The sequence below is a fragment of the Nothoprocta perdicaria genome, unplaced genomic scaffold (assembly GCF_003342845.1).
Source record: "Nothoprocta perdicaria isolate Ctin4 unplaced genomic scaffold, notPer1 scaffold_166, whole genome shotgun sequence".
NCBI lineage: Eukaryota > Metazoa > Chordata > Aves > Tinamiformes > Tinamidae > Nothoprocta > Nothoprocta perdicaria.
The window spans coordinates 1,287,840-1,309,909 of record NW_020454827.1 but is presented as its reverse complement, the minus strand read 5'-3'; the positions used below and the strand labels follow the sequence as shown (position 1 = coordinate 1,309,909).

At 47.5% G+C, this 22,070-nt stretch overlaps 1 protein-coding gene across 1 annotated transcript in view; it reads left to right on the top strand.

The window, feature by feature from the left end:
* Positions 1-22,070, top strand: part of PSD2 (pleckstrin and Sec7 domain containing 2) — a 55,119-nt gene that overhangs the window by 9,260 nt on the left and 23,789 nt on the right. Inside the window, exons 2-6 of the mRNA XM_026035751.1 lie at positions 2,714-3,202; positions 4,774-4,968; positions 9,570-9,650; positions 10,245-10,357; positions 13,131-13,189. Of these exons, the coding sequence (XP_025891536.1) occupies positions 2,714-3,202; positions 4,774-4,968; positions 9,570-9,650; positions 10,245-10,357; positions 13,131-13,189 (937 nt within the window). The remainder of the gene's footprint in view (positions 1-2,713; positions 3,203-4,773; positions 4,969-9,569; positions 9,651-10,244; positions 10,358-13,130; positions 13,190-22,070) is intronic.

Below are 22,070 nucleotides of genomic sequence, written 5' to 3'. Positions count from 1 at the left end.
CGCACAACCTGCACTGCGTTGCCCCCAGCCACCTCCCAAGGCCTCCCAGGCGCCCTGTCCTTGGCCAGGAGTCAGTGTCCCCATGTCGGCCCTCTCCACAGCAGTGCTGGTCCATGTGGGCCGTGGTGTCAGGTTTGCTGAGGCACCTTAGCAACCGCTGGGTGGCCACAGGGCCTGGACGTCTCAGGGCTGTCCCCGCCGGTTGCGGTGGGTGGAGGTGAGGCCATGTTCCCTTTGCAGGCAGGAGCCTGTGGCCATGGCTGGAGGAGGAACCCACAGCTGGCACTGCAAAGAGCTCTGAAGAGAAGCAGCAGCACGCAGTCCCCATTTTGCCGATAGTCATTTAGTTATGACAGCCRAGGCCAGGAGAGCTGATAAATAATTAGGAGCAGCACGGTTGAAACGTCCCCGCGATCAGGAGGCAGCCATTTTCTCCACGTGCGCCCTCCRCATGTGGCCTGGCTGATAGCTGCAAGGCCTCATCCTCCGGGAGGTTGTGGTTCCCCTTCCCAGCTCTGCTTCCCGGCCCGGGGCAGGGTGAGCGGCCAGAGGGCACCCATGGAGCAGGGAGCCCGCCCGGGCCTGCCTTGGCCGCAGGGCACCGGTGGCTGCACGTGGCCGCGGGGCTCCTCGGAGGACCTTGCACCCGCGTGGCAGTGCTGGGCCGGCCTCTCGGGCCACGACCCACCAGCTTGGGGAGGAGAGGAGCGGTGACGGGGAGGCCTGAGAAATCTCTGTGAGAGAAACCAACCTGGGAGGGTGGATGGGGAATGARTGCTGGGAATGACTCCTGTGGGAGACCAGGTTCTCCGCAACACGTCCTCTGCTCAAGAAGTGTCCCTCCCTCATGCTGTTGAGGAGAAGGAAGCGTATGTATCCCAGGCTACGTAATGGTGCTAAACCGACTTTGCTTCAGGCTGCTGCTGAGCCTCTGCCCAAGYGTGCTGGTGAAGTTTAGGAGACCGCATCTACTTTGAAACCAGGCAGCCTATGTCTAGTGAAGAAAAAGGGTCTGGATATCTCTACATCAGAGAGCATCTTCAAGCTGCTGATAGCTTGGAGTTGGAAGGGGGTGCGAGCCGACGGCAGGCATGTTGCTTTCCCTGTTCTCTGCTGCCTACTGGTGGAGAGAGGATATAGGGTTATATGGCTGCATGTTTCCTTTTCTTTTGCTCTTAGCAATAGTCCGGACTGCTGTGTGCTTAAGTTTCCCTAGTTTCAAGCTCAAATTTCCCTAGCTACCAAGTTCAGAGCGTAGCTGAGCTACCTTGTGAAGGGCATCAAACCATCAGTGTCCAGGCTCCTGGGAGGCTCTGTTGGGACTCTGCCCTGGCTCCTTTACAAGCAGTTTGCAGCCCCTGCACTGGAACCACAACCTCCCAGGGTCCGTTTCCAGCTTTTGTGCAGCAGGTGATGTGCATCCCTGCAAGGCTCCCCAGGGAGTGGGCTGTCCCTGTCACCTCCTAGAAAAAGTTGGCTTTGGCCATGCAAAGGTGCAGCATGTCATCTGCTGGCACAAGGAACTGCTCGCCCTGAACCATCCCACAGATTTCATCTCAAGGTGACACATTCTTGCTGTAAAATGAGGCTGTGTACATYAGGAGAAGAGCTAAGCATGGTCATGACGCTGAGAGCAGATTTGCAGACTGTGGCCACCATAGCGAGGAGGAAAAGAAGCCCTTRCTTTTCCCCTAATTTTTGCCTGTTTCACAGCAGTAAATGTCCAGTTTTGCCAAGGGAGAATTTCTGCTGGTATTGGAAAGAGAGATTTTTTCCAGAGAAACATAGGTTACTTCAGACCACTTATTGCAACATGGCAGTTCTGGCTATTCCAGGAGGGACTGAGTCCTCCTAGTTTTGGAGGTCTCCAGCACAACATGTGTTGTTAGTTTTGACTCAAAAATGAGTATTCTCCCATTTGTGTTGAGATGTGCACCATAATGAATACCCTTATGTTCAAAGTCAAACAAAGACACAGTCACTGAAGTTTGTCCCATGTTTACCTGGAAATATTGTCTTGTAGACTCATTACTTTCAACAGCCTCCTTTTAACTTTCTAATGCTGTATCTGAATTCCTCAGACTGGCTGTGAAGTAGCATGGAGCCTCTCCTGCCTGGGCATATGTCCCCCCTTGCACGCTGCTGTCATTTGAAAATAAAAAAAGAACTACTTCTAATGTGCCTTACTTAAGATAAAAGGTTTAGGATAGGTCAGAAAAAAATTGTTCCATAAAAGCTTCTGTTTTTCTTTAGTGTATAGAGAGCAAGGACATTCACTGGCAGCATCCAAAGTTAGATTAGATACTATGATTCTTAAGGGCTGTCATGATTTTGAAGTATAGCCATAATTGGAGCACTTAGAGAGATAACCTGCAGATTAAATCCGTTCTGGCACTGGATCCAATCACAGAAGTCAGACACGAACAACTGCTCTTCAGAGATCTGGATTTTTACTGGGACTTAATCAAATTAAGGGTTAGCCCTGCCCCTGGGAATGCTCACTGCAATGTTCTGCCTTTATCAGCTCTAGAATTTGTGCCAAGATTGAAGTTTGTGATAAAATTGGGAACCAAAAAGATTATGCCACATAAAGTTTGCAATGGCCTGTAATAAGAGCATGTATGCCCGTCCCTTCTCCTGACTCCCACCTCTGAGGAGAACAATTCATGCAAATACTCTGACAGTGCTTTCTACATCTCCCCTTTTGGTGCAGGTTTGCTGCTGGAGATGCCAAGCTGAGCTGTTGTGATGACGACAAGGAACAGTTGCAATTTAAAGATATCAGAGATGGGTTCAGCTCGACCTTTGAGAAGATTGTTGAGTCTGATCTTATGAAGGGCACATACTACAGCAGCTTGGACTCTCTGGATGTTCTCTCTCTCACGGATGAGACAGACAGCTGTGTCAGTTTTGAGGCTCCACTCACCCCATTGATCCAGCAAAGGGTCAAGGAAAGTCCGGAGCTCTTGGAGCAGAAACTGATGGCCCAGCAGAGAGAAGCTGTTCAGCACACAGCTGCAGATAAACAAGAGCAGGCAGCAGCAAAGCCACTGGAGGTGGATTCGGGGAGCCCCCTGAGGCACTCGATTACCAGCAGCAGGTCAGAGAATGTGCTGAGTCGTTTGTCCTTGAAAAATATCCCAAATGGATTCCACGTGGAAGGGTCAGAGGAAGACAACAGCAAGATCATTAACTCCATCAGGTAAGTCAGGATATGAGAGTTCCTCAGGCAAATGGCTCCTTGTCCTGTRGGGTCCCATTCCATGAGCAAGGCTCAGAGGACATGATAGCGATGAGCRTTTTTTTGTTTTGTTTTGTTTTGCCCCTTGTGCATCCTTCTCTTGTGCCGTCATGACAGAGATCAAGCACCAGTAGGACCAGCTTTCATATTCATAGTTTGAGATCACACCAGGGGACCAAGGTCTCGTGTCATTAGAYCAGCCTGTCCCATGGCTTTGTCCTCTCTGCTGTCAAACTCARATTACACATTCAGCCTCCAAGTTCTGGGAGAGCCCTGAGAGCTCAAGAAGAGCCAAAGCTCAGAACTTTATGTTCATATTTGCCCTGGGAGCGACCTGCGTTCATTCCGACTGCAAACCCTGTCTGCCCATGTAGCAGACAAAGCTGGGGCATTCCTAAGCAGAGCCTTGGTTTATCTGCTTGACATCTGCAAAAGTTCTTGGGAGGTTAAAAGCAGTCAGACCCACTCCCAAATGTCCTCTGAAGTGCAGGACATGCCTGATGTTTTCCCTGAGCACTGGTGGTCCTGCTGAGGCCTTCCCAAAGGCAGCAATGCAGGCAAGAAAAGAATTCAACCCCATAGCAAAGGGACCACAAAAGGGACAGTACAAGAGGCCATTCCCTAGCTGCAGCACCTCACTGCATGGCAGTTCCTTCCATGAGGAAGCAAGGTGACGTCTCCAGTGGAACAGAAAGACATCCAAGATGGAATGATGGCAAGAAACTAAAACTAGAAATAAGGGTTCTGAACAGCAAGGGTTATAAACCATCACGACATCATACCAATGGACTTTTCCTCACCTAAGGACTTTAAATGCATAATGGATTGCTTTCTAGCAGAGTGCTCATGGCTGAGACAGAGAGAGGTTACCAACAAGGATGAACACAGTAATCATTATGAACCCATCTGGCCTAAGAATCTACAGCTATCACCATTGTGAAAGGAAGACATGAATGGATGAAAGGTTGGGGACTGCAACATGTGTTTTTCATATCTTAGCCTCTGGAGTCTGAAGCCTTCCTAAGTTAATCTCGGTATTTCGATTCATTTTGGAGCTCAAGTCAGCTCATTTGGAATTTTTGAGGGATCTTTCTCCCACAGATGCTAATTTGAAGAAGCTAAATTGTCTGACAGTCCCTGTATCCATTCAGGAAAACTTTCCATACAAATAGAGAGATAGGAAGTTTAAAAGATGTTAAATCTATTTACTTTAAAAAATGACATCCTCATTTCTTGATATGAAATCATATTCTCTTCAGTCCTTTCCTTCAAGTTTGAAAATAAAATGTAGTATTTGAGTGTCTAAAAATACGTTTCTGGTGACTTGAAATGATAGGGTTTGAGGCTTTTTTTATTTTTTTATTTTTTTATTTTTTTATTTTTTAATTTTTTTATTTTTTTATTTTTTTTATTTTTTTAATTTTTTTATTTTTTTATTTATTTTTTGTCAGGATGGGAGGGATGTGGTGTTTTTGGTGGGTTTTCATAAAGTCACATTGCTACTTCTTGAATTTGTTTTTACTTCTGTGCAGTGATGCCAGCTTGAAAGATGCCCTTTCAGATTCGGACTCGGACATGGGCAGCACGGAGCAGCTTGACCACGGCAGCACAGACACTTTAGCAAATGGCTGCAGGGCGGATAGTGAAGCTGCAAAGAGGCTGGCCAAGCGCCTCTACAACCTCGAAGGATTCAAGCGTTGCGATGTGGCACGCCAGCTTGGAAAAAAGTAAGTTGGGATTTTAGAACAGGAGAATGTGGAACCCAGTAAGGTGACTGATTGAACTGACAGAGCTAACTGTGTGGCAAGCAGAAAGAGTTTTGATACAAGGAGAAGGTCCTGAGGGAGCACTGACAATGCTGCTGGGAAGAGGACAGGACAAAGCTAGGAATTAATTCTGAATCGAATTTGGAAGGGAAAGGCTGTTACACGGGCTTGCTGAATGAAATCGGGACCTTTTGAGATCCTTCCAGTTGAAATTGGCCTTAATCCAAAGTCTTTACAATTTGAATGCTACAAGTTGTTTGTATTTACTGGGCATTAGCTTCCACAAGGTACTGTCTTCTAGAACCAAGAACTTCCTGCATTTGGAAAATGCCACGGTCCAGACCCCTGCAGCAATCCCTGAATTGTAGGATTTGGTATCCAGACCTGCATCTGTTTGGCTTGAGCCCCTCCTGGAAAAAAGAAGGTGGTATCAGTGAGACCCYCTTCCAGCGGGATAAGAGAAAAGCCCTGAAAAGTTGTTGCCGTGGCCTGTCTGGCAGTGCCCATTTTTTTAAATGTCRTAGCTGCAGTCGTTATAGAGAGCGTAAATCCAGAAATCCAGGAACGTGTGATGGGCAGCCAAGAACACAGTGATGTTCCCAGGACCTTGGTTCATAGACTTACCAGGGTAAGGCAGAGCAGTGCTTATTCAGGGCGTCTAAAGTCAGGCAGTTACAGAGATTTTTAAAAGTCAAAGTAAGAGTAGTGAAGGTGGGAGTAACAAATGATTTTAGGTGTCCAGTGGGTCGTGTGGTGCTGGGTGTGTCCCGAAGTGGCTCACATCTGTACAGACCAGAGCAGAAGACTGGCATTTGACTCTCAGCTTGAGCAACCTCTCTGTTTCACCTGTCGACGTGTCCATTCCTTTCTTTCAGTGTGGTTCATGAAAGCAGCTGCATTTCTGCTTGCTGCTGTTTCAGGCCTGACTTTCTTTTCCTTTCTTGAGAAACTTATTCTACTGTCTGGCTGAGTCAGCTCCAAGCAGTGGGGTCTCTCAAAGTGCCTCCSCCTGTGCCCCTTTGCCCGTTCTGGCCACTCTCACCTCCCACATACACCAAAACAACATTTTGGAATAGCGTGCCATGACCCAAACCTGGAAATTGACCCAGCCTTTAAAAGAAAACAACTTTTGAGTGGAGCAGTTGGGCTTTGGCAGCTGCATCACTTCCCTGGCCTGCAGAGAGCTGCAAGCTTCAAGATCAAGTAGGTAGATTTGTAGTAGGCTTCTGGCTCTGGTGGAGCCAGAAAGGAAGGAGCATAGGAGTAGGTGCATTTTAATCTGATTGTGCCCACTGAGACAATATAAGAGCAAACTACAACTGTGGGAGCGGGATCACCTTAATACTTTCAAGCCAGCTCTGTACAGGAGGTGGACTGACTCAAAATTTGTGAGAAAAGCAAAGAGATACCTCTCATTTTTAGGATGCTTACCTCTTTTTAACCCCTTTTTTTCTGAATGTTTCTGTGGTGGTTGACTATTTTATGAAAAATAAATAAAAGCAATATGTACGCCATTGCACATATGTACACCATTGTCAAACAAGTAGAAAAGACCTGATGAGCAAGAAAAGGAAATGGAGGTTGGCGCTCTCCAATAGCATATTTCTAACTGACACAGTTCTGTGAAGTTACCAGAGTCCTGGGCCAGCTGCCAGTCAGGAGCCCTTGAGAGTGGTCATGGTGGGAGCAGCCCCGCARGATCTCCCATGGGAGTGCTTGTTCACAAAGCCCCGCGTGCAGCATCAGAGCACGTGTGACAATAAGAGATCCAAATAAAGCGATTTCAGCATTTCATTGCACAGTGTGTTGGGAATCTGTCCCATGGGCAGTGTGTCCTGGCCATRCAGCATACTTTCCTCCTTTGGAGAGGAGATGAATTTCCTGTAACCAAAGTATTTATGGGAAATCTGGTTTGATCCAGGTGATTTTAGCAGAATAAGGATATTGGAAAATACAGTGTTGGCTCTGTAGAATAGTGTGATTCTCAGAACGCATCCGTGTCCAGGCACGCAGTGATACAACGAGGAGAAAAAACTGAAAGGTTTGGAGCCCGTGTGGCCAGGTTGGCTCGTGGGCAAGGCAGGTTAATGAGCACTCCCAGTGCCTGAGCCTTCCCAAACCAGGAAGAGGGAGGAACATTGAACTGGAGTGTAGGGGAAAAGCAGGTTCGCAGGTTGCCTGTGGTAGCTAGGCTGCCAGCCAGGGCGCTTGACGTGTCCCAGGGGAAAAGCCCTTAGAGTGACCGTATAAACACCTTCYTTCTTGTGAAGTCTCCGTACCGTATTTGAGCTGCCTTGTGGGAATGTCACGCGTCCCTGCAGGAGGAGCCGGGATTGGCACAGAGAGAAGGCGGGTGACCTCTAGGACAAGGAAGCCCAGGCAATCAGCTAAGTGCTCCGCAGTGCAGAGTGAGAGTTTGTCCTGGCCAGTAACTGAGCTCTGTGTCGCAGACATGCCCCGGAGCCAGGAAAAGTGGTGTAAAGTGGAGTTCCCACTCACTTTCATCCTSTCTGATCCAGTCAAGGATGTAAATTAGGGTTTGGCTCCCAGTGTAGGCCATGGAGACATCTCAGGAGCTGTTCAGTCCACCCAAGATCTGTGCTAGACTCTGAACTGGCTTTTCTGTCGTTAGGCTCTAGAGAGCYTTGGGCAATGCCAGTCTTTCCTTTGGCAGCCCAGCATGAAGTTAGGTGGGAGGAATCACACACTCGGTTATCCCCATACCTTATCCCAGATCCCCCTGGGGTCTCTTCCTGATCCTGCAGTGTGTTGTGCTGCTGAACAGGATCCACCTCAGAAGCAGCTGCCTTACAGGAGAAGATGAAATGATGCAGTTGGAACAGCCGTAATGTATCCTGGAGTGGAAGTAAATGTGCAGCAAAGCAATATGCTTTTCATTTTGTGGGGAGAAGGAGAAGGAATTATATGGCAAAGACTGAATATGTTGAGATCATCTCCTATTTCTTGCCAGAAATTGATTCTTCTCTCTTTTTTTTTTTTTTTTTTCATTATTAAAGCCACACATTAACTGAATAAACAAGACCAAATCCAAAGAACAAATGATTTTCCAGAGTTATCACAAAATTCTGGCTGATGCTATCTGGGCTCCTAAATCACCTCCAGATATAAATAATATTAAAGATCTTCATGACTGTCGGTGCTGTCGAATGGGAAACTGCTTGTTTAGGTGCTTGTTTGGATCAGAGCAGTGCCTTTAAGTCATAAGAATAAGTTTTTTTGCCCCATGCACCTGCAGCCCCTGCCGGCAGGGATGAATTCCAGATGCGGACACCTGGCCTGATGCAGAAGCCAGGCTTGAAGATCTGCTCAGCAGGTGTCTGGAAGATGCACTTCTAGAAGCTATGAGCTAGCCTTGCAGCACATGGCTGTGATCTCATGCTTTTCTACAGACACCAGATACAGACGTATCAGTAACTTTGCAGAACACTTGTCCTGGGCCCTTTCTCTGAAGAAGTGCTCTCCCTCACACAGAGGAGGGATAAGGATTTATTGTTTGTTGTTTCTCTTCTGGCCTTCTGGTTTTACTTCTGTTTGCTCTATCCCCTTCCACACACATGCAAAGGTTGTTGCTCCAGCCCATTTTTGTGGCCCTGCAGCAGCATTGGATGGAAGAGGCCAAACTTGAGTGATACTGGGTATGATCTGCCCCAAACACCTCTGTGGAGCAAAGCAGGGAAGTCCCAACAGACTCAGAAATAACGTGTGTAGTGCTCCAGTGAGGGAGATGACACTGTGGAGGAATCATTGGAACCATCTTTTGAGACTTACTMGACTTTTCTGGCAGTCACTGATGTAACTGGGTGCAGTTTTGCTATGTGAGCTGTGCAGATGGACTTGACAACACCCATTCCAGCTTGAAAGACAGACAGACAAGGCCTACTTCAAAACTGTATCAAGAGGACATTTTCTTGAGAAACGCTTAGAAATCAACACGGGCCAGAGGCTGAGCTGAGCTCTCCTGCACCCCCAACTCCTCCCCAGTGGCATCCATCTAGTTGTCTTCCTCCCCACATCAAGATGTGAGCMATGATGTATGAGAGTGGACCTGAGAACAGGCTCCGGACCTGAGAACGTGTCCTAGTGAGAGGGTAGGATGGGAGCTAGTGTGGAGCTGGAGAGCAGGAATCTTACAGTAGTAGGAGGGAACATGTCCAGCAGTGGGAAGGAGAGGACCAGGTAAAAGAGAAGGTGCCTGAGGAGCAAAGGGCCTCCTTTTGACCTCTTCTCAAGCTGTGTGGCACGGCTGCCTTGGGAGGATGAGGCCCTGCCCAGTCAGCAGTGCAGGGGCAGAGGGGTGCACTGAGACCAGACATCTCCCAGTCTCAGGTGTCCAAGGATGGCAGTCAAACAGTGGCAGGGGAACATTAAGACCCTTTGGAAGCCTCCCAGCAGCATTTCAGGTTGGGATAAATTCCCCTTGGGTCTGGGATCATGTCTGTGCATTCCTGTTGGGAATTTGGGCTGGCCAGGAGACAGGAGTCTGCTCTTATAGGCAGTGTCTTCTTTGATGAAAGAGCTGACTACTCCCTCTTTAATTACAGTAACGAATTTAGCAAGTTGGTAGCAGAGGAGTATCTCAGCTTCTTTGACTTCACTGGCCTGACCCTTGACAAAGCACTCAGGTGAGCTGGTCCCTGGCGTTCCTGTGTATGGCCTGGGCTGAACAGAGCCGAGCAACGCGGCCGGGTTTCTCCTCTGCGCATCCCCGGCTCCATGGAGGCTGTCGGTGTCATGAGAACACGGATGGGTGGGGGGAGCTTCACGCCGTGGATGAATCTTTGTTTTGATGTCACGTTTGACACAGTGTGCTGCCACAAAAGTTGGCTTTGACAGCCGGGCCCGCTGCCTGCTTCCCCATGGTGGAGAGCAGCTTTCCCAAGAATCCCRTCTTGTCCAATATCAGAGCAAACAGGAGTAACTTCTGCCTTGCTGATGGATAACCCATCCTGGTGCCAACAAGTTGGAGGTGAGGCAGCTTTATTGATCTCACCTGGCAGCATGATCCCCTACACACCTCAGAGCTGGTCCCATAGACACTCTTGCTTTGCAGCCTGCAGGGCCCAGGGTCTCACAAGCTGCAGTGAGGACAAGGGCCTTCCCAGCTGCTCTGAGGACCCCCACATGGAAAATAGGCCCTTTCCATCTCTTTCCTCWACCTGGACACTGCCTGGCAGGTTGGTCCCCTGACATCTTTAAGTGTTGTTTTCTATTTGCAGGACATTCTTGAAAGCATTCCCACTGATGGGAGAGACACAGGAGAGGGAACGGGTGCTGATTCATTTCTCCCGGCGGTATTGCCAGTGCAACCCAGAGGAGAGYACTTCTGAAGGTACTGTTTTCTGTCCCTGGCTTTAGTGAGGTACCATTGCACGCTCACAGTGCTCAGGACACACACCTAGCAAGTCTTAGAGGCTGAGCACAGGGCAAGTTATCCATAGGCAGGCCTGAATATCACCCGCTGGACACAAAGGCTCCAGTTTTTGCCTTTGTCTGGGATCACACCCTGCTGATCAGCCCAGCCCTGGGTGGCACTAGGGACTCATGAGGGAGCCATATGAGTGCCATCAGGGTCAGTGATAGGGAGACACTCCCCCCTGGAATTTTGTCCCTCAGAYATGACGTGCGTGAGCTATGCTGGAGACAGGTTCCTCAGCTGCAGCCTGTTTATCTCAGTGTCCTGTTTGACTCTGTTTTGCAGGCTTCCCAAAGAGCAGCAGTGCATAGTGTCACAAGGATTTTCCAATCCCTCTGTGAAATGAATGGGACACAAGCTCTTCCCAAAACAGAATAGCCTCTTTGCTTTGAGCAGAGGCATCCCAACAGACTGTAGCTTTAGTTTTTATTTCCTGTTTGCTTTACATATATATGATGTTTCCCYCTTCTCAGTCCAGAAGAGTGCCTTCCTCTGAGACTGATCCACTACCTGTAGAAATTAAGTCACAAGCTGAGTTTTCAAGACCTCTTTTCAGACTGCCTGACACTGATTTTAGTAAGAGTTTAGACTAAATGGAAGTCCCTAACCAAAATATGCCAAGTGTCCAATCCTGACCCTGTTCCTCAACACCTCTCCTGAGTGAGCCTCAATTCCATGGCATCTGTCGCCCATCCCCCTATCCCAGAAGGACCTTGGCATCCTTTCTCTTTCTCTGTTCCTCAGATGTGTTATACCCATAGGATGGGGTGTGTGCACACAGTAACTTCAGCAGTGGTTGAACTGGCACATGCAGGGGTCAAACCTCAGACTCCATCCCACACCCTTGAACTTATGTGTATTTGAAGGCCATGCTGACAAAGATTACAAAGCTGGAAATGAAGAACATGTTCATTGTATTAGCTTTGGGTTCCAACTGTATGGCATCCCTCAGAGGTCAATACTGGGTCCAATCTTGTTCATCTGTGTCCTGGATGTAGGGCCAGAGGGCATCTTCAGCAAGTTGGCTGAAGATACAAAGCAGGGAGAAGTGGYTGATACACCACAGAGCTGTGCTACCACTCAGGGGAACCTCAACAGTCTGCAGAGATGGGCAGACTGAAACCTCATGAAGTTCAGCAAAAAGAAGTACAGAATCCTGAACATAAGGAATAACAATCCCATACAATAATAGAGGCTGGGTGCTGACCTGCTGGAGAGCAGTCCTGCAGAGAAGGACCTGGGACTCCTGGTGGACACCAAGTTGATCATGCAATGCTCATAGTCCCATCCTCCTCACTGCCTCCCTTGAGGTATTTATACACACTGATCAGGTCCCCCCTCAGCCTTCTCTTCTCCAGGCTGAACAGGCCCAGCTCCCTCTGCCTTTGCTCACACGGCAGATGTTCCAGGCCCCTGATCATCCTCGTAGCCCTGCGCTGGACTCTCTCCAGCAGCTCCACATCCCTCTTGTCCTGGGGAGCCCAGAACTGGACACAGTCTCCAGATGTGGCCTCACCAGGGCTGAGTAGAGGGGGATAATCACTTCCCTCGACCTGCTGGAGACGCTCTTCTTAATGCACCCCGGGATCCCATTGGCCTTCTTGGCCATGAGGGCACTGCTGCCTCATGGTCATCTTGTCATCCACCACGACACCCAGGCCCCTCTCTATAGAGCTGCTCTCCASAAGGTCAGTCCACAGCCTGTACTGGTGTCTGGGGTTATTCCTCCCCAAAATCACTAAGATAATTAAGGGGCTAGAGCATCTTCCATGGGAGGAAAGGAGAAGATGTCACCAGAGGTCCCTTCCCACCTCAACAATTCTGTGATTCCATAACTCTCAGCCTGATACTAAGGTGTCATTTCACAACACAGCCTGGGCTAGGGTAATAAGCTGGAAGTATCAGCCCATGTGGAGCTTGTTCCATGGAGCAACCCATCTGTGTGGAACCAAGAGCAAGGCCAGGGTCTTCATCCTTGTCTTTCTCCTTGGTGCTGGTCCAGTTAACTCTTTTGTGTCCCTAGAGGGGACTAGTTGATGTACTCAGGAGTGCATTGGCATCTCACTGCCGTGTGATGGTACGTGGAGGCAGGTCTCTGGACCTTGAAGCTTCAGGATACAGCCTGATTCTAAAATAGCAACAAGCCACCAGGCTACCTGGTGCAGAGCTGGGATCTGTGTTTTGTTGAAGGAAGGAATTTACATGAACTTTATTAGATTAGAGGGCACATTTCATAGTTGGGGAGCCAAAAAATGCTGCCTTCATTTGTAGTAAAAAATTTTGAGGATATATTCAAGAGCTGACAGGCCACCCTGAAAAAAAGCCATAAGTAGCTGTTTTGCTAGAAGTCTCTGCAGCTTTTGCATTAGCACAAAATGGAAAGTGGAGAAGAATCTGCAGAGAGTCTGATCTTCAGAAAGCCTTTGATAAAAGCTTCTTCTTAATTGCTCTACAGCCAATTCTGTTGTGATCTTTCCTGAAAAAGGTAAAGTTTGGGGGGAAAGAATATATTTTTTGTTAAACTAGCTTGCATAGCTGGAAGAAACAGATGTGTTTTTAAGGTATGTGAGTACAGGCACAGCAGTTGGCCTTCCTTTTTGCATCAGTTGGACTGCCCAGGCAGAGCAAATACTGAACTCAAATGGGAAGGGAAGAAATAACTGACAACTGACTGTATTATGTGTTTCAGATGGGATTCACACACTCACCTGTGCCCTGATGCTGCTAAACACAGATCTTCATGGCCATGTAAGTAGTACTTACAGATGTGTCCTTCCTGCTTTCCTTCCCAGTGTAGGGAGGTACACCTACCTTGTGCAGGAGGTATTACTGGAAAAACAAGATAGGCTGGAAGAGGATATTGTAACCATACGTCTCAGCAGGAGCTGTTGGTGCTAGGCCTGGTCCTAGAGACCGACCTTCTCTAAGTGTCACGCCACACTCAAACCAAGGGCAGGTCTCCTGCTAACATCACTTACACTTTACAGGCACGGGCAACGTGTCCTTGTTCCCAGGGCCTGCTGTGTGCTCCAGCCCTGCCCGGGGCTGCTCTTTCTTATGGTGTAGACACTTGAGGCTCCTCTCATCCCCAAGACCTCAGCAGTGCAGTCAGCAGTTTCATATTTAATTTCCAGAACATGAAGCAAGTTGCAGCAGCAAATCTTAACCAAGTCGTTATGCTTAGCCACTGGAGAGCATCACACAGAGATGCTTCTRGAGAAGAAGAAGGGTGAGAAGAGCTCACTGCCGGAAGGTGAGCTTGAACAATAGCAGAGGCTGCTAGGAGATCTTCTATCACACCTTAGAGGCCCTTTCAGGTTGCACACATTGGACTTGTTCCTGACAGTGGAGTGTTCCTGGGATATACTGAGGAGAGAGGATAGAAGTAAGAAAAAAATGCTGCAGAGAGAAGATGGGACTGGGTGGCAGTGGGGGGAACAACATTGGAAAGTGATGCACCCTGGAGATACCAGCAACAGAGTAGCCATGAACTCAGCAGCCTGCTTACTGCTGTTCAAAGCTGCTGGCACTTGTGATCCAGACCTCCCTTCTCTGTGCCCAGCCTTATCACAGAGCTGTAGGGCATGGCCCCAAGGCCTTTCCAGCAGTGTAGGAACTTCCTGAGTCGCAGATCACTGAAGCCCCTTCTCCTTTCATAACCCTTCTGGGAGCTGCCCCAAGGTCTGTGTGCAGATGGAGCAGGGGAAGGCTTATTATAACAGCTTGCACATATGAAACCCATGTAAGTTTTACTCTCCTTTTTCTGCTCCACAATCCTGTGTTTTCCAAGCTGTGTATCAAAATCCTCTTCTGCCTCCATCTGGCAGCAATTTATTGTGTATTTGCAGAGACTTTTCCTGATTTTTTTTTAGTTGTCTGCTAATGAAGAAGCTGTAGGCCACAGCATAGCTCTTCTGCATACTAGTTTGTAACCATCTTCAAGAGCAGCTTCTTGTTTATGGGGGTAGGAAGAGGACATGTATCAATGCGCTTCACCTGAGAGGGCAAAAATGGCCACCAGCTTCACCAGTTCCATTTGACAGTCCTGAGAGACCCCATCATTACAACACAGGTACTTGCCTTCTGGCCCAGTGGCAAGTTTTGAACACAGGAATCCATGGAAGGAGTAACTGGTCTTGGCAGCAGCTAGTCACCCCAGCACAGCTAGCTTCTTCCTCTGCAGAGACAGACTCATCTCTGAGGTGTGCAGCAAGCTCTGTTTTGTTGTTGTTGTTGTTTGTTTGTTAGGCCAGGTTTTAAACACTGGGAACCTAATGAATAGACTGTGAGGAGGAGATAGGGTCTAGAGACTAGTCTAGTTGGGAGTCAGTGTCACAAAATAACCCCTTCAGTGAAAGCTTGTGCCAGCCACGTGCTGAGACACCATTGTCAGCGAGAGAGACCACGGGGGCAAAGTGAATGCTTGAAAAGGATATAGCTCACAACAGTGCTTGATACTGCTTTTGCTTGGACAAAAATGGGGATAGGGGAATGCCTTCCGCAATGCGTAGGGGGTACAGCTCCAGGGACAGCAGAAAAAAAGAGTGCTTCACCCAAAAGAGTGCTGATGCAGCAGGGCTCAGGGTACGGAGGGGAAGGAGACAATGTCAGTGCAAGGTGATCTTAGCTCTTAATGCCAGATCCAAGCTGCCTACTTGTTGTTCTCTCTCCGTTCAGGAGGGACTAGCCCAAGTTAGCCTGTTTGGTGCACTGTCAGCTAGGAAGTTCTGGGTCCTTACGCTGAAGTGAATCTAGGATGTGGGTCTCCTTTCCTGAACATCTGCGTTGTGGCCTGCACTGGCCACTGCATCCATTCCCACGTGGCTGCTAGTGAAATGTCTAATGTAAGCATCTGTGACTGCAACTGGAGAGCAGTGCAGCAGGCTCCTGAGAAGGTTTCTCATAGCATTCATCCTTCAGCTGAAATGGTTAGAACCAAGGAAATATTTTCATCGAACCATTTTCTGCAACAGCAAAAACAGCATTGCAGCAGAACACAAACCATGCCCTTTGCTCCCATTAAAAAATCCAAAGAATGCCTGGGAAGGAAGAAGTTACTGAAAGGGCCAAAAGAAAAATAAAAAGTCCACTGCTTGTCATTTCATTTTTTCGGTTGAGGAGTTGGCTAACTGGCTTGGTAAGAGATGATCTCATGCTTTCTAGGTAATGAAAAGTATAGCTTGCTTTGGACTGCATATAGAAATGCCTGAGCTTTTCTTTTTGAAAAGTCTTCTCTTTATTTCTCTGCATGCATAACATTAATTTCTTCTTCTCCTTCTTCTCCTCCTTTTTTTTTTTTTTTTTTTTTTTTCCTTCATACGAGATGCTTCTGTAACTTCTCTTTCTGCTCTTTTATCCTTTACCAGGTGGTAAGTGCAGTCATTCTAGTGTTTTNAAGGTCAGTCCACAGCCTGTACTGGTGTCTGGGGTTATTCCTCCCCAAAATCACTAAGATAATTAAGGGGCTAGAGCATCTTCCATGGGAGGAAAGGAGAAGATGTCACCAGAGGTCCCTTCCCACCTCAACAATTCTGTGATTCCATAACTCTCAGCCTGATACTAAGGTGTCATTTCACAACACAGCCTGGGCTAGGGTAATAAGCTGGAAGTATCAGCCCATGTGGAGCTTGTTCCATGGAGCAACCCATCTGTGTGGAACCAAGAGCAAGGCCAGGGTCTTCATCCTTGTCTTTCTCCTTGGTGCTGGTCCAGTTAACTCTTTTGTGTCCCTAGAGGGGACTAGTTGATGTACTCAGGAGTGCATTGGCATCTCACTGCCGTGTGATGGTACGTGGAGGCAGGTCTCTGGACCTTGAAGCTTCAGGATACAGCCTGATTCTAAAATAGCAACAAGCCACCAGGCTACCTGGTGCAGAGCTGGGATCTGTGTTTTGTTGAAGGAAGGAATTTACATGAACTTTATTAGATTAGAGGGCACATTTCATAGTTGGGGAGCCAAAAAATGCTGCCTTCATTTGTAGTAAAAAATTTTGAGGATATATTCAAGAGCTGACAGGCCACCCTGAAAAAAAGCCATAAGTAGCTGTTTTGCTAGAAGTCTCTGCAGCTTTTGCATTAGCACAAAATGGAAAGTGGAGAAGAATCTGCAGAGAGTCTGATCTTCAGAAAGCCTTTGATAAAAGCTTCTTCTTAATTGCTCTACAGCCAATTCTGTTGTGATCTTTCCTGAAAAAGGTAAAGTTTGGGGGGAAAGAATATATTTTTTGTTAAACTAGCTTGCATAGCTGGAAGAAACAGATGTGTTTTTAAGGTATGTGAGTACAGGCACAGCAGTTGGCCTTCCTTTTTGCATCAGTTGGACTGCCCAGGCAGAGCAAATACTGAACTCAAATGGGAAGGGAAGAAATAACTGACAACTGACTGTATTATGTGTTTCAGATGGGATTCACACACTCACCTGTGCCCTGATGCTGCTAAACACAGATCTTCATGGCCATGTAAGTAGTACTTACAGATGTGTCCTTCCTGCTTTCCTTCCCAGTGTAGGGAGGTACACCTACCTTGTGCAGGAGGTATTACTGGAAAAACAAGATAGGCTGGAAGAGGATATTGTAACCATACGTCTCAGCAGGAGCTGTTGGTGCTAGGCCTGGTCCTAGAGACCGACCTTCTCTAAGTGTCACGCCACACTCAAACCAAGGGCAGGTCTCCTGCTAACATCACTTACACTTTACAGGCACGGGCAACGTGTCCTTGTTCCCAGGGCCTGCTGTGTGCTCCAGCCCTGCCCGGGGCTGCTCTTTCTTATGGTGTAGACACTTGAGGCTCCTCTCATCCCCAAGACCTCAGCAGTGCAGTCAGCAGTTTCATATTTAATTTCCAGAACATGAAGCAAGTTGCAGCAGCAAATCTTAACCAAGTCGTTATGCTTAGCCACTGGAGAGCATCACACAGAGATGCTTCTGGAGAAGAAGAAGGGTGAGAAGAGCTCACTGCCGGAAGGTGAGCTTGAACAATAGCAGAGGCTGCTAGGAGATCTTCTATCACACCTTAGAGGCCCTTTCAGGTTGCACACATTGGACTTGTTCCTGACAGTGGAGTGTTCCTGGGATATACTGAGGAGAGAGGATAGAAGTAAGAAAAAAATGCTGCAGAGAGAAGATGGGACTGGGTGGCAGTGGGGGGAACAACATTGGAAAGTGATGCACCCTGGAGATACCAGCAACAGAGTAGCCATGAACTCAGCAGCCTGCTTACTGCTGTTCAAAGCTGCTGGCACTTGTGATCCAGACCTCCCTTCTCTGTGCCCAGCCTTATCACAGAGCTGTAGGGCATGGCCCCAAGGCCTTTCCAGCAGTGTAGGAACTTCCTGAGTCGCAGATCACTGAAGCCCCTTCTCCTTTCATAACCCTTCTGGGAGCTGCCCCAAGGTCTGTGTGCAGATGGAGCAGGGGAAGGCTTATTATAACAGCTTGCACATATGAAACCCATGTAAGTTTTACTCTCCTTTTTCTGCTCCACAATCCTGTGTTTTCCAAGCTGTGTATCAAAATCCTCTTCTGCCTCCATCTGGCAGCAATTTATTGTGTATTTGCAGAGACTTTTCCTGATTTTTTTTTAGTTGTCTGCTAATGAAGAAGCTGTAGGCCACAGCATAGCTCTTCTGCATACTAGTTTGTAACCATCTTCAAGAGCAGCTTCTTGTTTATGGGGGTAGGAAGAGGACATGTATCAATGCGCTTCACCTGAGAGGGCAAAAATGGCCACCAGCTTCACCAGTTCCATTTGACAGTCCTGAGAGACCCCATCATTACAACACAGGTACTTGCCTTCTGGCCCAGTGGCAAGTTTTGAACACAGGAATCCATGGAAGGAGTAACTGGTCTTGGCAGCAGCTAGTCACCCCAGCACAGCTAGCTTCTTCCTCTGCAGAGACAGACTCATCTCTGAGGTGTGCAGCAAGCTCTGTTTTGTTGTTGTTGTTGTTTGTTTGTTAGGCCAGGTTTTAAACACTGGGAACCTAATGAATAGACTGTGAGGAGGAGATAGGGTCTAGAGACTAGTCTAGTTGGGAGTCAGTGTCACAAAATAACCCCTTCAGTGAAAGCTTGTGCCAGCCACGTGCTGAGACACCATTGTCAGCGAGAGAGACCACGGGGGCAAAGTGAATGCTTGAAAAGGATATAGCTCACAACAGTGCTTGATACTGCTTTTGCTTGGACAAAAATGGGGATAGGGGAATGCCTTCCGCAATGCGTAGGGGGTACAGCTCCAGGGACAGCAGAAAAAAAGAGTGCTTCACCCAAAAGAGTGCTGATGCAGCAGGGCTCAGGGTACGGAGGGGAAGGAGACAATGTCAGTGCAAGGTGATCTTAGCTCTTAATGCCAGATCCAAGCTGCCTACTTGTTGTTCTCTCTCCGTTCAGGAGGGACTAGCCCAAGTTAGCCTGTTTGGTGCACTGTCAGCTAGGAAGTTCTGGGTCCTTACGCTGAAGTGAATCTAGGATGTGGGTCTCCTTTCCTGAACATCTGCGTTGTGGCCTGCACTGGCCACTGCATCCATTCCCACGTGGCTGCTAGTGAAATGTCTAATGTAAGCATCTGTGACTGCAACTGGAGAGCAGTGCAGCAGGCTCCTGAGAAGGTTTCTCATAGCATTCATCCTTCAGCTGAAATGGTTAGAACCAAGGAAATATTTTCATCGAACCATTTTCTGCAACAGCAAAAACAGCATTGCAGCAGAACACAAACCATGCCCTTTGCTCCCATTAAAAAATCCAAAGAATGCCTGGGAAGGAAGAAGTTACTGAAAGGGCCAAAAGAAAAATAAAAAGTCCACTGCTTGTCATTTCATTTTTTCGGTTGAGGAGTTGGCTAACTGGCTTGGTAAGAGATGATCTCATGCTTTCTAGGTAATGAAAAGTATAGCTTGCTTTGGACTGCATATAGAAATGCCTGAGCTTTTCTTTTTGAAAAGTCTTCTCTTTATTTCTCTGCATGCATAACATTAATTTCTTCTTCTCCTTCTTCTCCTCCTCCTTTTTTTTTTTTTTTTTTTTTTTTTCCTTCCTTCTGCTTCTGGAACCTCTCTTTCTGCTCTTTAACCCTTTACCAGGTGGTAAGTGCAGTCATTCTAGTGTTTTGCTTTAAAGCACTGGCATTTCACTTATTTTTTTCTGTGTTTAAAAAAAAGGCATTTTGTTTGTCTGGATTCGGAGATCATTGTGCAGTGTCCTTCACTACCTAGCAACCCATTCTTAGCGGCTGATAYGATTCACATGAAATTCTCCTTACAAAGAGACCTCCGAAAGCAGCAGTGTACGTGGAACTGTGTGACTTGATCTCTCTCACCTCTCCTTGTTGTGTTGAAGATGCTGTCATGATATTGCTTATCACTTGTTATTTCTTTTTTTTGACATTGTGTGTATGTTTCAGTGTCTTACTGTGCATTGCCATGGAGTAAGAAATCCCATTGGTTAGGAAGGGGTGGTTAATATGTCTCTACAAAGGAACAGTTCTCTGCAGTGGTGTCTCTACAGCCAGGTCAGTTCAGCATTGCAGCAGTGGCCATCAGATATACTGAGTCAGGGATTAAAAATAGTGAGTCTGACTTCAAAGCATGAGACTTTCACATGGCCACACTGGAAGTTTGCCTTACCACTGTTGATTTTCACCACAGGTCCATTCAAACCCTGTTTCCAGCTGTTCAGAAAACATACTGTCTAAAGTGAGACCTTCCAATTTGGTTGATTCACATGGCTCCTGGAGGTGGCCCTTTAAAAGCAAATAATCATCACCAAACATTGCAAGCCTTGAAACAAAATTGAGATTGTGGGCAACTGCAGTGTGCTCTGCTGGTGCTATTTTAACTCCAGCAGATCTTCTGACAAAGCACTTGTGTGCTCCGTATGTTGTCCCTTCAAAACAAAGTTTTGGGGTGTCTCCTTTTCAATGCACAGCTTTGTCTCTCTTTGTTCAATACTGCTGGCCATGGAAAGACAGTCACAAGACCTTAGCATCACTAACTCTCATGGCTGCGTTTTGTGCTCACAGTACTGAGTGCTTTACTGAAGTTCAGCCCCTGAAATTGTATTCTGATGTGGCAAGCTGCAGCATTCAGTACAAAAAGCAAACCATCATCTCTCTGCCACTAAACAAATCTTGGAAACGTGATCCCTAACAACCTCCAATCCAAAATGTCCATGGTCTTACAAACCCTGTGAGTTGCTCTGTAAGTCAAGCTTGAGATTTGAGGTCCTGGTGTTTGAGAAGCTGATATTAGCACTCTACTGCTGGTAGCAGCACTTAGAGAGCTGAGTTGCTTGGAGGTCAGAGCAGCTACTGGAGCCACCCAGAGAGTGACATCCAYGGGTAGATACCCATGGCAGCTTTTCATGGCCTAGGTGTCATTGGTACCCAAGGTCTGCAGGATTATTCCCTGCAGGTAGTTAGCTTTGTTCTGAAACATAAATAAATGGAGCTTCCTCACACCCCAGAAGATGAATGTTTGAGAGAGGTCAAGAAATCCTGAATAAAAGCAGGGTGCACTAGGGAGAGAAGGCTTATGTGGGCTGCTTACAGGAGTTGTGTTCTGCTCATCACTTTGCAGCTGAGATGTTTGTGGGACCTGGGGGCCACAAGTCAGAAACTTGAGTGTTTAAAGACATTACAGAGTGAGGGCAGGGCTGAGCATCATGGGCAGCCCCCCTGCACTGCCTCTGGCGCCTAGCTGCCTGCTTCTGTTGCTTGGGCTTTCATATGACACCCATTTCTCCCAGCAAGCACCCAGCTCTTTGCTATTCCTGCCAAGCACACAGTTCTCCATTATCCATGCCCACCTGCCTTGGCTCCTGTTGTTGGGATTTGGCTACTGCCAATGGCTGCCACACTGTAGTCTGCTGTCTTCTGAAGGAGGGTAGAATCATCCTGGATATGTTATGTGATTATCTTGGATCAGTCTGCTCAGCAGCAGATGGTTGAAGTTCAGAGGAGGAAAGATCTCTATTATAAGCAATGCATTTGCACTGAGGTGAAGCCATGGGACAGCAGAATCAGCCCTCTCTATTTACCCTATAACCATCCCTCAATCTCTGAATTCCCATAAGAATCTACAAATCTACCTATTTTGCCTTGAATATTCCTCAATTTTGTTCTTACACATTTTAACCACTCCAGCGCACCCTATCTCATCCATCCATTTCTGTAGACTATCTGCAGCTATCCATCTCTGTCCATCTGTTCCCATACTGTTTCTACCTGTTCATTGCACTGCCTGTCCATTCTCATGTACCTGATCCATTGCTCACTCACACTCATCTTCCAAACACGTCATAGTGATAGCTGATTGCTTTGGAGTGATTTCTCGTGGTTTGCTGCCTGGAGCAGATAAAGACTGGGCTGAAGTTCTTTTCTGCCAGGAGGACATTCCTGGAATTGCAGCTGCACATGACTGTGAAACAGACTAGCTGGCTTCTTTATCATTGACAAATGACTGATGCATCACAGTAAAGCAAAGATATCCCATCTCTGTTCCTGGCCAGATCCTCAAGGAAATGTCTCTCTTAACCTCTTCAACAACTGTTTATGCCCAGAGATGCCACTTCAGCCAGAGACACAGGCATCACAACACTGATCTTCAAGGGTGCAGTTGCCCTTCTCAAGCAGAACC